The sequence below is a fragment of the Lepidochelys kempii genome, chromosome 6, assembly GCF_965140265.1.
Source record: "Lepidochelys kempii isolate rLepKem1 chromosome 6, rLepKem1.hap2, whole genome shotgun sequence".
Lineage (NCBI taxonomy): Eukaryota > Metazoa > Chordata > Testudines > Cheloniidae > Lepidochelys > Lepidochelys kempii.
In genome coordinates, this window is record NC_133261.1 from 22,173,441 (window position 1) to 22,187,838 (window position 14,398).

General features: G+C 39.6%; 1 protein-coding gene across 1 annotated transcript in view; it reads left to right on the plus strand.

The window, feature by feature from the left end:
- The window catches only part of CHKA (choline kinase alpha), a 40,673-nt gene extending 26,546 nt beyond the window's left edge, over window positions 1–14,127 (plus strand). Inside the window, exons 4-12 of the mRNA XM_073347090.1 lie at window positions 4,847–4,960; window positions 5,556–5,689; window positions 6,034–6,138; window positions 6,551–6,609; window positions 6,985–7,072; window positions 8,556–8,664; window positions 9,518–9,624; window positions 10,160–10,241; window positions 11,108–14,127. Coding sequence (XP_073203191.1) covers window positions 4,847–4,960; window positions 5,556–5,689; window positions 6,034–6,138; window positions 6,551–6,609; window positions 6,985–7,072; window positions 8,556–8,664; window positions 9,518–9,624; window positions 10,160–10,241; window positions 11,108–11,167 — 858 coding nt within the window. The 3' untranslated portion in view covers window positions 11,168–14,127. The remainder of the gene's footprint in view (window positions 1–4,846; window positions 4,961–5,555; window positions 5,690–6,033; window positions 6,139–6,550; window positions 6,610–6,984; window positions 7,073–8,555; window positions 8,665–9,517; window positions 9,625–10,159; window positions 10,242–11,107) is intronic.
- Window positions 14,128–14,398: the final 271 nt, after the last annotated feature.

Sequence of the window (14,398 nt, forward strand, 5' to 3'; positions counted from 1 at the left end):
CTTGGAAGTCTGTTCCAGAATGTCTACTCCAATAGTTAGAAACCTTTGTCTAATTTCAAGCCTAAATTTTGTTGATGGCCAGTTTATATCCATTTGTTCTTGTGTTCACATTGACACTTAAATACCAGGGAGGGAAAGGAGTTTGTATCTCTGATCTATTTATAGAGAGCAATCATATCTCCCCTCAGCCTTCTTTGGCTTAGACTAAACAAGCCAAGCTCCCTGAGTCTCATCTCACAAGGAAAGTTTTCCATTCCTCAGATCATTCTAGTAGCCCTTCTCTGCACCTGTTCCATGTTTAAGAAAGATGAATTCAAACCGGGAGATCACAACTGCATACAGTATTCCAGATTACACTACAGTACTGGATGCTCCCTCCCTGGTGCCCAAAGACTTCAAGGCACAACAAAATCTCCTGAGATGAATGGCTTCACCTTGGGAGTACAGATTGGGTTTGTGCAGGAGAATATCCACAAGCTAGTGCACTTTCTTCAGTCCTCAACCCCAGGGAGAAAGCGCTCCATGTTGAAGCACTATGGAAGCCTGCCAAGGCTTTGTGGACACTCCAGCTTCTTTGAGGCTGACAGCAAATATGGACAAGTGGTATGTCCCTTTGCAGAGGGTTGTTATGAACATTCTGCCCCTACCTTGCTAGCTGTGACGGCCAATGAGAGATTGTCAGGGGAGGTTCAGGTCTACCCCCAAGGACAAAGAAGCTAAGAGGTTGGATATCAGGGGATGGAAAATCTATTTGACCTCCTTTGTAAATGTACATTGTGAATTAGCAGGTATGCCTCTCTAAATATAACTTTGTGAATGGGACTGTAGAACCAATTTTGAACAAGTCACTTGAATCCTCTAGGGAGGAGTTCAAAGCTTTTATTGAGGAGGGCTGTCTCATAGTCAAGGAATCATTAGTCTGTGCTCAACATATTGTGTCAGCAGTCACAATGAGAAGGACATCATGGCTGTAAAATTCAGAAATAGCACCAGATATCCAGTGTGTGTGGAAGACCTGCTTTTTGATTGAGTTTCCATCTTGGACAAAACAGATGAGACATTACACTTGTTTAAGGACAAGGGTGCAACTCTGCTCTTTGGGAATTCATACCCAAGCCTCCAAAAACCACCATTTTTCTAGATCAACAGCAGTACAATCCCCAGCAGTATTTTAGTGACCATACCAACCAAGATTTCTCTTGAACAGGAAATCAGGCATCTCAGGAGAAGATCTTCTGGGTCTAGTTTTACCCAGCCAGCCTCTCCCCCCTCCATTTTCAGGCAGGCAGCCTATTTGATGTATACATTGAGAAGATCGTATGACTGGCAAAGGTTTCAACCCAATCTTCTTAGTTTGGAAAAGGCTATCTTGCTTCTACAGTGCTTGGGAAGCAATAATGGTAGACAGATGGCTCCTAAGCACTTTGGGATTGGGTTACACAATTTGGTTCTCTCCCTCCCATTTCCCCAACCCCCCAGTCCCTTCTCAGGGACCTCTTCTCCTGAATCAATGCTGCTACAGCAGGTCCAAACCCTATCTACTTTGTGGGCTATAGAGAAGATTCCTCATTGGAAAAGGATTTTATTCCTGGTACTTCTTGATCTCCACCCTTAGACTTGAGGGGAGGGGAGGAATGGCACATCCTCAATCTCCAGAGTCTCAACCAATATGTAAAGTATATCAAATTCCACATGGTTACATTGGCTACTATTTTTCCTGCTCTGAATCATGACTAGTTTGCTGATCTTTCTCCAGGATGCTTATTTCTTCAAGGCAAGTTCTCCCAAGCCACAGAAAGTTCTTGAGATTCCTCATCACTGGCTAACATTACCAGTGCACAGTTCTCCCTTTTGGCCTGTTATCTGCCTCAGGTGCCTTTGCCAGAATGCATGACTCTCTTGGGGCCTAAGAAGGGAAATTTGTCTTTCCATACTTGAAGATTGTCCACAGTCGCATCCACTTGATGCTGGCCCTTTTTGATTTGTCTGGGACTGATCCTCAACAAAGAAGACTTTGAACCCAACTCAAAAAATCAAATTGGGGCTCCACTAGAGTGTAGGAATTCAAGGGTCTTTCTCCCATGCCAATTCCAGATAAATCACTTCTGCCTGGACCTCCCATTTGCATCTTTCTACCAGAGTCTTCATACGCTTGAGGTTACTAGGCCACATGCACTTACAAAGTGCAACAATGTGAGGTTGTGTCTTTGCCTTCAGCTGTTGCTTCAGTTTGTCACCCCAGTTGCCAGTGACTGGGCAGCCTTGTAGAGGTCCCTCCAGAGATTAGACTCCCTTCCATGGTGGATGGAGCAGGACAGTGTCAGTCTCTCCATCCTCCACCAGCAAGAACGTTAGTCATTGTCTCCAATAGATTAGGGAGCATATCTTGGTGTAGTTAAAGGTTCAGAGTTTGATCAGAACAGAGACTATTATGTCAATGTGTTGAAACTTTGAGCAATATTCAACACATGCCAGGGGGCTTGAGACCAGATCAAGGAAACAGCAGCTAACAATTCAGACAATATTACCACAATGTATTATGTGAACAAGCAGGGAGGAGACAGCTCCGATCAGCTCTGCCAGGAAACAAAATTCTGGTACGTCTGTATCAAGGAAGATACCACGCCCACACCAACTCACTTGTCACCAACCACCTTGGCAGCATTTTCTCAGACAACCACAAATGGTCCCTAAAGTGTGCTGAGGCTCACTTTCTGAATATGGGATATTCCCATCGACTGACCCATACACAACAAAGGACAACAGGAAATGTCAGTTCAGTTCCCAAGCAGGACTCAGTCCAGGGGCCCTAACTGATTTCTTCCATCTGCATTGGGGACTGAACTTGATATGCCTTTTCCACATCCCTCTAATCTTCTGTTTATCAAAAAGCTCAAAATGAACAACACCAAACTAATTCTGATTGCACCAGCATGGCCAAGGCAATGTTAAAGTGAAGTTGGAAAACCATCAACTTGACTTTGCAAATTTCTCCCTCTTCTTCCAGTCTTGCTGTCTGAACTTCACGGCCAAGTTATTCATCTGGTATTGGATAGTCTGCACCTGACTGTGTGGGTGTTGCATGGCTAGATGAGGAGAGTGCTCACAAGGGGTTGGTTTTCTACTACTAAGCAGAATTTCCCTAAGTGGAAACCATTTTCTATTTGGGCAGTGTGAAAACAAATTCAGCCCATTTGCTATATTTGAAATCTTCAGGCCTACCTCTTGGCTCCCTGAAGGTTTGCTTAACTGATCTTAGCTTTCCATTCTCCCATCTGAAGAAAGTTTGATATTCTTGAGCCCTATGATAGGTTTCTGAATGGTATTGTCCATCTTTTTCCACCAATCAAAGAAATGGTGCTGTTGTGGGACCTTAGTATGGTGCTGGCAGCACTGAGCCTGCCATTTGAGCAGATAGCAACACAATCATAGGCTCCCCTCTCCCAGAAGATTGCCTTCCTGGTAGCTGTAACATCTGCAAGAATTGCTTGTTGTGATGGCAGATCCTCCATGTGATCAGTTCTTCAAGGACGTAGTGGCTTTAGGGCACCCTAAGTTGCTCCTCCTCCTTCCCCCCCCAGTGATGTTTCACCTCAAGTTATTTACTTAACCAAACCATATTCAAGGACAGAGGAGCAAAGTGTCCATACCTTAGGTGATGGGAGGTGGTGCTTAGCATTCTGAGAGGACTAAATTTTTTTCTCACCTTGGCTCTTAATATTGTCTGGAGACTGGTCAGCCTTTCATCTGTTCAGCAGTCAGGCTTTCCGAGTAGATAACTGCTTGTTACCATAGGCTGTGGAATGGCTCAGATGATACTCCCATAGTCACTGTGGGCTCATTGGATAAGCGCTCAGGCAACATCCCTTGTGTTTCTTAAGTGTGTCTACAATGAAAATTTGCAGGACTGCAACACGGTCTTCCATGCATACCTTTGTTAGACATTATGCTATCGCCACAGCATCAAGGCCTGATGAAAACCTTGGGAAGGCAATTTTACAATCTCTATTTAAATAAATTCCAAGCCCCATCTCCTATGAGTACTGCGTGTGACTCACCTGAGTGGAATACACATCTGCAACCACTCAAAAGACTGTTATCTGTATTGTAACTGTTCTTTGAGAGAGTGCAGATACGTATTCCATGACCTGCCCTCCTTGTCCTCCGTATTGAAGTCTCCAGCCTTGCATTTTTGTGCAAAGAAACCTGAGGGAGCTCGGGGTGTTGCTGTCCTTATATAGCCATAGGAGGAGCTTTGACAAAAGGGCATGATCACTGCTCCCTACAAGTACTGCTAGACAAAGTTCTCTGACTTCGCTTCAGTGCACTGGGTGTGCTCATACATGAGTGGAATACACATCTGCACCCACATCGTGAAGAAACAGAAATGAGCCTTTTTCAATATAATTACATTGTTCCTTTAATATTAACCATGTACACATCTTGCAATGATTGTCAATTGACAAGTTATAAGTTTCAGTGGAGACCTCATATACTACCCTTCATGGATAAATATCCATGAAAGTGGTATTCAAGGTGTGGTGAGGTCAAGTGTGACAGGAGTTGCTTGTAAAGAACAGTGAACACTTTACCAGTAGGCACCAATGGGCCTGTCATAACTTCATTCACTAAAGTTTCCTCCTGAAGCTGTAATGCTGCATGGCTTCCATATTAAAACTTCTTGTATTGAGCAACCTTTTTTCTTTGTTGTCCTAAAAAAAGCCTACATCAGTTAGTCTCAGAATTTATTTAAAAACTAATCCTAAACAAACTTTCACTTTGCGAGCTTTGCTCTTTAGTATACTAAACTTAACTCTTTTTTTGTGTAAACCTTAATTTTATGCAGGGTGCAGAAGCCATGGTACTGGAGAGTGTTATGTTTGCCATTCTTGCAGAGCGAAATCTTGGCCCGAAGCTGTATGGAATCTTTCCACAAGGCCGATTAGAGGAATTCATTCCAGTGAGTCACATTCATGATTAGTCAACAGGCTAGTAGCTGTAAGTTGTTGTAATTGAACATGACCAGGGCGTCTTTGGACTGTATACAAAAGCAGAGGTGTGGGAATGAAATATTTGGCACTTGTAATTGTTAGCCTTAATTTGATGCTATAACTAGACTTCCTGACTCTATAATATCTTTGGGGCAGGAGGGAAGAGGTCTGTAAAAATTTCTTCTCCAGTTGTAGTTTTAAGTTGGATCATAATAAATATGGACTGAAACAAGCTTGAGAGCAGCTGTTCTGTTAACAATTAAAAGAATAGCACAAAGATTTGTTTTTATTCTCTTCAATGACCCACTTAATGTATCCCCTGGACTCTTGTCCAAGGGTATAAGACTTTGGGTGGGACTTAACCCTCTGACCTTATAGGACAGAAGATCAGAGGCTACCAAATGAATACTTAATAGATATTCCAGCTAACTTCTTCCCAAATATAATTGTGCTGAACTTTGATGAAACAATTTAAACTTTTGATTGTTACTTCAAAGCTATTGAGTGATATTCATGTTTCTCTGACCTTATCAGCTTTTCTAAGTGTGCTTTATTTTGTTACAGAGCAGGAAATTAGATACAGAAGAACTAGGCTTACCTGATATATCTGCAGAAATAGCTGAGAAAATGGCCAGGTTTCATGGTATGAAAATGCCATTTAATAAAGAACCTAAATGGCTTTTTGGGACCATGGAAAAGTAAGTCTTCTCACTTTTATTGTAAAGTTTATGAAACGTGGGGGGGGGTCAGAAGACAGCAGCCAATGACATTCTTAATAGGTAGAAGTCTTGCTGTTCTAGAGGGTCTCTTCTGTAAACTGGCAGGTATTTTGTAAGGATGAAGGCTTGCTGTCTATAAGCAGCTTCATCTGGGGGAGTCCAGAAGACTTGACTCTTTCCAGAAGTTTCGATTTGATGCATCTTGAGTTTGAAATCTTACTTTTTTTTAAGACAAAACTAAAGAAAAAACTAAAAGGTCTCAACTGTAGTATAATTAGCATTCAAACTTGGTACACTGTTTTTACAACTTTATTTTTGGGTAGGTATCTAAACCAAGTATTGAGGATTAAATTTACCAGAGAATCCCGGATTAGAAAATTTAACAAAATCCTCAGTTACAATCTTCCCCAGGAAATGAAAAGCCTAAGGTAAGATTTTAGCTTTTGCTACCATTTTATATTAATTTATTAATTAGAGGAGTGTGTATATGTAATGATGTATTTATTGAATTCTGAGAACTGTATTAACTTACATTTTCAGGTCAAACTGATATGGTTCCCATAGCCTGCACAACTGTCCCTTGTTTGTACATGCTTGCAAACAGATACAATAGTGCATTCAGTAATAACGTACTGAGTTGGTTGTAGTGTAGAGCCCTACCTCTGAGTGTCCTGATTGCTGTGCACTTAAATTCTCAGCCTACATGCAGCATTAAAATGTAGGTTTTGTCAGGAATGCTTTGAAACCTGGACTTCATGCAATAAACAAGTTTTACATTTAGCTGGGTCTAAACTTTGTCTTAATTAGCTCTTTGTTGGCCCCTTGCTCTTGGTTTTTCAGATCTATGCTTGAAGCTACTTCATCGCCAGTTGTCTTTTGCCACAATGACTGCCAAGAAGGTAGGATGACACTACTTTGGCAACTAGGTTAATACTGCAGTGCTAAGAGCAGCCTTATTTCTTATTTCTTGCTTGATTTCTACTAATGCTGTTTTGGGCTATATATCTATTCAATCCTGTGAACTCTGACACCTTATATTATGATGGGTTGAGTTGGGGGACAGGTAGGGGTTTGACAAGCTTGTTACAACTTAAATATAGGTATCCCGATGGCTTCACATGTTTTCCTGTTTTTGTCAAAAGGAATGCCAGGATTCTCGAGTGCCGTGTTTGTTTTTTTTTTAACTTTTTATATTAGAAGTATTGTCTGAATTTTTATCAAAATAATTCCAGTGATTCTGCTCACTACATATTTGTTTTCTCAAAACTCTTCAGGTAATGTCTTGCTCTTGGAAGGCAGAGAGGATTCTGAAAAACAAAAGCTAATGCTTATTGACTTTGAATACAGCAGCTATAATTACAGGTAAACTGTTCCAAACATAAGATTTTCCTGTTTGGCACGTCTTTAAATAAACTACAGTAAAAGGAAATAAAACTCTTTTCTAAATCTAATCTCTTCCAATGAGTTGTATTTCTCTGCATTACGTTCTATGTCCTGCCTTTGATTCACCAAAACCGTGAATGCCAAAAGCTCGGCGCACAAGCCAAATTGGCAGTCTCACAGGTGACTAAATCAGTGTATCTGAAATCTAATTCATCTGCAGAAGTCTGAAGACTGCTGCAGTTCAGTTCACATAGTATTTGTCTTGTGATAGCATGCCTCCTAGACATGACTTTTTCCCCATAAATGGCAGAAAAGCGAACATCTCTTTAGAAAATGCAAGAAATCTCTCTATTAATCAGAAAGATGTGATCATTAGTGTAACAGCTAAGTAATGTGTCTGAAATCTGTACTGCAAATCTTAAATTCTCCTTTTATCTTAATTACTTCCACTGTCCTGGCTTTTATTACCAAAACCTTTTCCTAGCACTGTAGTTTGCTGCTTTTCTTCTGAAATCAGTTCTTGCAGCAACCTTGTTTTAGCACAGGAAGATCTGCTTTGTTACTCTGTTCTGAGGCAACTTCAAAGAACTTTCTCACCTATGGCCACCTACTGTAATTAAGAAAAATGCATGAGTTACTGGTGTTCTGAATGTATCCAAGTGCAGCATAAGCTTCCACTTCCTGTACATGAACATCTGTGAATTAACTCATTTAGCAATTTTTGTAAACATAAAGACTCTTGCTACTTTGCTTTCCTTTCTCATGACCCTTTTGTCGAATTCCTTTTCTCCTGCCATGTGTGCAAGGATTCTTAGGATGATACAGGACTACTCAAAAATGCCTTCATTCATCACCTTTCTGATTTAGTCTTAGTAATATCATATATCAGTCTTTGCCAAGTTGAAAAGTATGCTCTGAATGTACTACTCCATTAAATCTTATCACAACAGAAACTTAATTGAACTCAAAATGCCAGTGGAGTATTAGCCATTTATATAGAGGTGGGTTTTTACAGTATTAATAATTGACTTGTGATCTAAATTACCTCTTACATTCCATAAAAAATGCTGGCAAATAGTTCTCAATTCTTTGATATATTGGACCCTTTGTGTTTTGAGTCAAGGTCACAGTTTCTAGTATTGCTGATGTACTCCACGCAAACAGCAGTAGCAAGTGCTCCTGCATGGACAATAAGGACATTGGTTTTACCGCTAGCTTTTTTAAAGAAAAAAGGCTTGTTGATGCATCTTGCACTATTTGCTTTTTGTGTGTTCATCAATAAGCTTTTACTGCCAATTCTGATCTCTATTTGTAGAACTTAAAGTACTTCATGCCAACGTTCTCCTCATGCTTTATAATATTAAATCAATACAGTCTTGAAATTTTAAACAAGAGCTAATATTTCAATATTCTGGAAACTTGAACTCTGCCCTAACCTAACTATTGAACGGTTAATTTTCAGAGGATTTGACATTGCAAATCACTTCTGTGAATGGATGTATGACTATACTTATGAAAAATACCCATTCTTCAAAGCCAATTTTTTGAAGTATCCCACAAGGATGCAACAGGTAGGTGCATGAAAGTAGTTACTCAAATGTCAGGGTCCACAAGCTTCAAATCTGATCTGTCTTTTCTGATTACCAGTTTGATTGTTACTATACATCCTGTCCACCAAAATTCCTCACTGTCACTGGATGTAGTAGTCATTTGTTCATAAACTTTTAGTGTACAATGCTTTAAAAAATACAAAAGCCCTGATAAACTTCTACCTGAAAAGCTATTGGCAGCAATGGAACACTTAAGCCTGGTCTACACTGCGGGGGATTGATCTAAGATACGCAGCTTCAGTTATGAGAATAGCGTAGCTGAAGTCGACATATCTTAGATCGACTTAGAATCACTTACTTCGCATCCTCGCGGCGTAGGATCGACAGCCACCGCTCTCCCGTTGACTCCGCTTCCGCCTTTCGCCGTGGTGGAGTTCCGGAGTCAATGGCAGAGCAATCTGATCAATTTATCGCATCTACACTAAACGAAATAAATCTATCCCCGATAGATCAATCACTACCCACCAATGCAGCGGGTAGTGTAGGTGTGGCCTTATTGTGCTCCCACATGTATATACAAAGGTGGTCCTGATGTTCCACTGGTTTCAATAGCTTTGGGTTGAGACCAAAAGCAAAAGAGTTAGATAGAACTAATGGGATACTGTCTTTATATACTGAATTCCTAATCTGTTACTCAGTGGCATTCTTCTTTGGTGCTCAGGTTTTGAAATGATCCAGAACAGTTAATACTCAAATTTTCAATCTTGGAAAAAACTAAACTTCTTGGTCTTTATAAAAATTTAGCATGCTGATATTAACCATTCTTGAGTCTAAGAATTGTCTGATGTGTTCTCATGATCACTATTGTCTTTAGCTTCATTTTATCTCCAGTTACCTGACTGCATTCCAAAATGGATTTGAAAATCTAAGTAATGAAGACAAGTCCAAAACAGAAGAAGATATGTTAATGGAAGTTAATAGGTAACTATTTATATTTGCTGTAGTGATAGTGCAGTGTTGGTATTCTGCATATGGTCCACCTGTTAACACTTGCATTTTGGTGTCACATTCTTGCATCACTGAGAAATTTCTAGTTAGGATTTGCCTTAAATAGCATTTCCAGGGTAAATGAGGAGAGAGCCCATAATGGTTGTAAATGAGTCCTTGTTCTATGTTAAAACTGTTACGGCACAATGTGAATAGTAGGCTATAGAAGTTACTAATGGCATTATACAAATAATTAGCTGTGCTATGAAAACTATCTTAAGATAAAGGTACATTTTCCAAGCTTGGGGATTAGTCAGTGGGATACTGATGTCATGTCATATGGCTGCTTGGAGCAAGAAGGAACTCTGTTCTGGGATGCTCATTATAATATATATGAGCTCATCTAAAAGATAGCATTTTATAATAATAAAATTGGCACTGTTGATTTAGACTAAGTGGGCTAGATAATGCAGTTAAAGTGAGATGCTAGAAGAGTCTTTCAGCAAGCCTTTTGTTTTGTAATTTGCAGGTTTGCCCTGGCATCACACTTCTTCTGGGGCCTGTGGTCCATTATACAAGCAAAGATTTCATCCATTGAGTTTGGATACATGGTATGTTTTTTGTTTTTTCGTTTTTTTTGAAAGAGTAAAATCTTAACCTTTCATTTAATTAAAAGTAAACCTTAATGCATGTTAAGAGCAATTTAGTAATTTTAGTCAGTGTTGCTTTTCTTAAGAAATTTATCTGCGCCGCGCGCACACACATTTAGTTTTCTTCCAAGTTCAATTGTCCGTCGTCCTATGCAGTTACCATGCCTAAGTCAAAAGATTCTACAGGTGGTACTATAACTTCTGCTAATCCTCTGTCCAGTAGTGAACAGAAGTGGACTTTTTTTTCGCCTCCCAGTGAGCTGATTCTTTCACACTCCCAGACATATTCTCCTGTAGTTGAAAGGGTTGTAGCATGTGCCCTCCACAGTACCTGACTAACACATGAACAGTGGATTTTAGTTTTTTAATACTAGTTTTTGTTTTGGAGGAAAAAACAAATCTTTCCATAGTTTCTTCTCTGGGACTAAGAATGGTAAAGATATTACAGTTTCGTTAATTTACAGGGAGAAATTGCTGATCAAGGTTTAGTACACTTGAATAGTGTTATAGCATTGGCTATAAGCCCTGCTTTGTTGCTAGACAAACTTAACTGACATGAAACTAATAGCCAAGGGTTAGATAGGATGCAGAAATGCTACTAAACCTGAAATTAGACTTTAACATGACACTTTAACTTGTTTAAAAGGTCTCTTCCTTTTGCCCCCCAAATACTCTTGGAAGGTAATGCCAGGAGGATAATATAGAAATATTTCTATCTATATTCATAATATATAGCCTCCCAAACTGCAGACAAGAATGCATGTACATCATGGCAGCACACAACTGACACTGTTTCTCAGGAAATTGATTTACCTCATTTTATTTAGGACTATGCACTGTCAAGATTTGATGCATACTTTGACCAGAAGAGGAAACTTAAAGTGTGAATGTTGGAAGAATGGACAATCTGTTACTGTACAAAGAAAGCAGCTGGACAGAACTTCCACTGTGCTTAGGCTACTGTATCTGTAATGAAGGTTTCAGTGGATTCCAGTTTTTTTTGGAATGCAGATATACAATTTGTGAAGACTGTACAAAAATCACTTGGTTTATTTGTTTACAGTTTCATAAGAAATCTTTGGAATGAGATTGGGAGGCAAAAGTATAATACAGCAGTGCAATATCTTGAAATCCTTTTAATCTAAAGGGTATTTTATATTATGGGGAAGCTTACAGTTAAGTGTGGAATACCACATGCATCCAGAGCAAACAGTGTTACTGTTGGTACTTTTTTGTTTTTAGGGGGTTTATTGACATTCTGGTGAACATTGTGACAAGAACACTTGTAAATGGTAATGCATTGTAGACACTACTGGTCAATGGGAAGATCAGTTGTGTCTGAGGATAACTGTTATACTGTGAAGCTGGCTGAAAGGCCTTATTGTGAGTTAATTGTATTAGCCTCATTGTGTCCCCTGAACATTGTCTCAAGAAAGCTGCTGCTATGTACAGCAAAATGGTTAAAGGACACATTAAAGCAATTTGCTGTCAAGTCTATCTAAATACAGATGAATGTAGTTGTCGTCATGTACATGTCTTTGTAGAATGAAATACAGATGAATCTTAAACTGGAAATTCTGAAAAGATTTGGGATGACTAACCTATTCATTTCACATCCTTCATCAAGAGCATGCTTTATTGTTCAGCCTGGCTATCTAGCAGTATTGCAATGTGCTGTATATGAAGCTCTCCAGGCTGGGAGCACTGGGATGAGTGCCTTGAATTACTGTAGCAACCCCCGATCATTGGATTGGCATTAACAATACTCCCAACTGAAGGCAGCCCTTCTCCTTGACCTGAGGGGCGTTACCACATTACAGGTCTGTAAGGAAGGTGTGTTGGGAATGAGGGAAATAAGAGAATTTCCTTTCCCTCAGAGCATGAGGAGAGGGAGACGCTTTTTACCAACTGAGGCATATTGTTGGCTTCTAGGGGTGCTTTTTTCCTTGTTAAACCTCTGACTTCAATCTTGTTCCAGCAAGCAATCCAATAAAGTTGAGTGTTGTGGGAAACAGTAACATGATGTTGAAACATGTATATATCTGTGCAATCTACAGCATATGTGTAAATGTTCTCTGGAGAAATGTTTAGATTTTGGGAACTTGTTTTACTTTAGCCATTGTTTTATTTCTTTGCTTTCTGCTAAGACATTGTATTATATTACAATAAATTTTTTTAAGTATTCCTGTATAGGCTTGTGTGGAAGATAGTGTAGTGTATAAAACATTTGAGGGAATGTGTAGTGTTTACTAATAGCATGACTTGTTCAAACTGCCATTTCTGATTCTTTAGAGGGTCAGTTTGCAAATATTTTGAATTTGTAACACCTTTAATCCAGTGGTCGTGGTTTTTGAAGCTGACATTACTCATACCTTATCATAGTCATAACTTTAGCAATGTTACATGGTGGGAAAACTAACATTTCTGCAGAAATATGTGAAACAAATTGAGGCATAAGCATTAAATTCTAAATGTAGGAGAATGATCAAGTAGTAGCAAATCTTGACTATGCTGAAGGGAAAAGCAAAGGTCCCTTTGGGAGAATGAAATTGTAATTTTCAACTGCAGATACTTACAGTACATGGTCCAAAGAATCAAACTCATTGAGAAATATATTAAGGGCTCACTTTGACAGCACTACTGGGTTTGTAAGCTCTTGACCAGTAACATTTGCAGCTTGGGACTCAATTAAAATATGGGATTGAAGCAGTTTGCCAGTCAGTGGAAGATTGTTCTAATTAACGTGCAATGCATGTTGCACTAAGTCCCTGCCATACTTCATAGATGCCAACTGACTTTCAGAGATGCAGCCATGCTATATGTACGCTGCACCTGAAATGTGCTGTTGCACAGGTACATCAGTGGCATCTATTAGTTAGGATTGCTTCGCACATCCATCTAAATGCAGAGTGAGACCTAATTGCTAACTTTCCAGAGAGATTGCTCATGAGGGACAGTTAACTCCAGCATGTTAGTTCACTGAATGCTACAGAATTCTCTGCCAAAAAAAGCAGCTTCTAGAAGGGGAAATTCACCTCTTATGCAAGGGCCATACCCCTTTCTAATGAGTTTATAGTGGAGGCACTACTGTAGGATTTTTTTCAGAAATGTTTACTGTTGGCTTTACTGTTCTGTTTGAAGTCCATGAATTTCTGAAAATCCCCCTAGCTATTCAAATAATCCAGAAAGGATAAACTCACTTTTTTTTCTTTTGAACAGCTCTGGTTCACAGCAGTTAAGAGAACAGTCACTGACTGATTTAGAGAATCATAGGTCTTGTTTCTTAGTAATTTCTAAGAAATATTACACTAGCATTAGTGGAAACTCTAGTGCAGACTTGCTGCTGGCATTCTTGACCTCTAATCATCTAGACTTGCTGTGATCAGGCTAAACTAAAACAAAGACCCTGGCAGCTGCTCAGCTAATGCTTTCCATGGTGGAGTTCACCAGAAATGTGGGCGACTTCCTGAAAAGTGCCAGTGCAGAAGCAGTTGTAACTTCAGTAACATGCTTTTTTCATAAAAACAGTTTTAGGGGGTTGAGTGGTGCTTTTGTCACCTGAACTCTTGAGCTTTCTGTGAGTTTGAGTTTTGCATGAAAAATGTTGTCTCCACTTCCCCTACAATATGATGTACTTAGCTAACATGCTTACGATCACTTTACAGGTACAGGACTAAATATACCTAAACCAGCTGTTTGTCTAATCTGTTCTTGAAAACCACCAATGATGGGGATTTTGCAGCCAGCCTTGGAAGCCTATTGTAGTACTTAACTGTCCTGTCAACCAAGCTCACGTATCTGAAAATCATTGCAGGGCAATAAATGTGGAAATACCATTTTACAATCATTCTTGTGAGATGAATCTGGGCTGGGTTAATGAAGCTGTATCCATTTATACCAGTTGAAGGCGTGTAGAACAGGAGTCATCACTTCTACCCCCTCCTTTATTTTATCTGGGCTGTCAGGTGCCCTCCAAAGACATCAATCTCCAAAAAGTCATAGGAATTTTTCTGGAATAATAGAATCATAGGACCAGCAGCTAAATATAGATGTAACTGTCTGTCTTTCCCTCTCCGATCAGCCAGGACCTCAGTTGCTGTTTCTCCAGCACAAAAGAG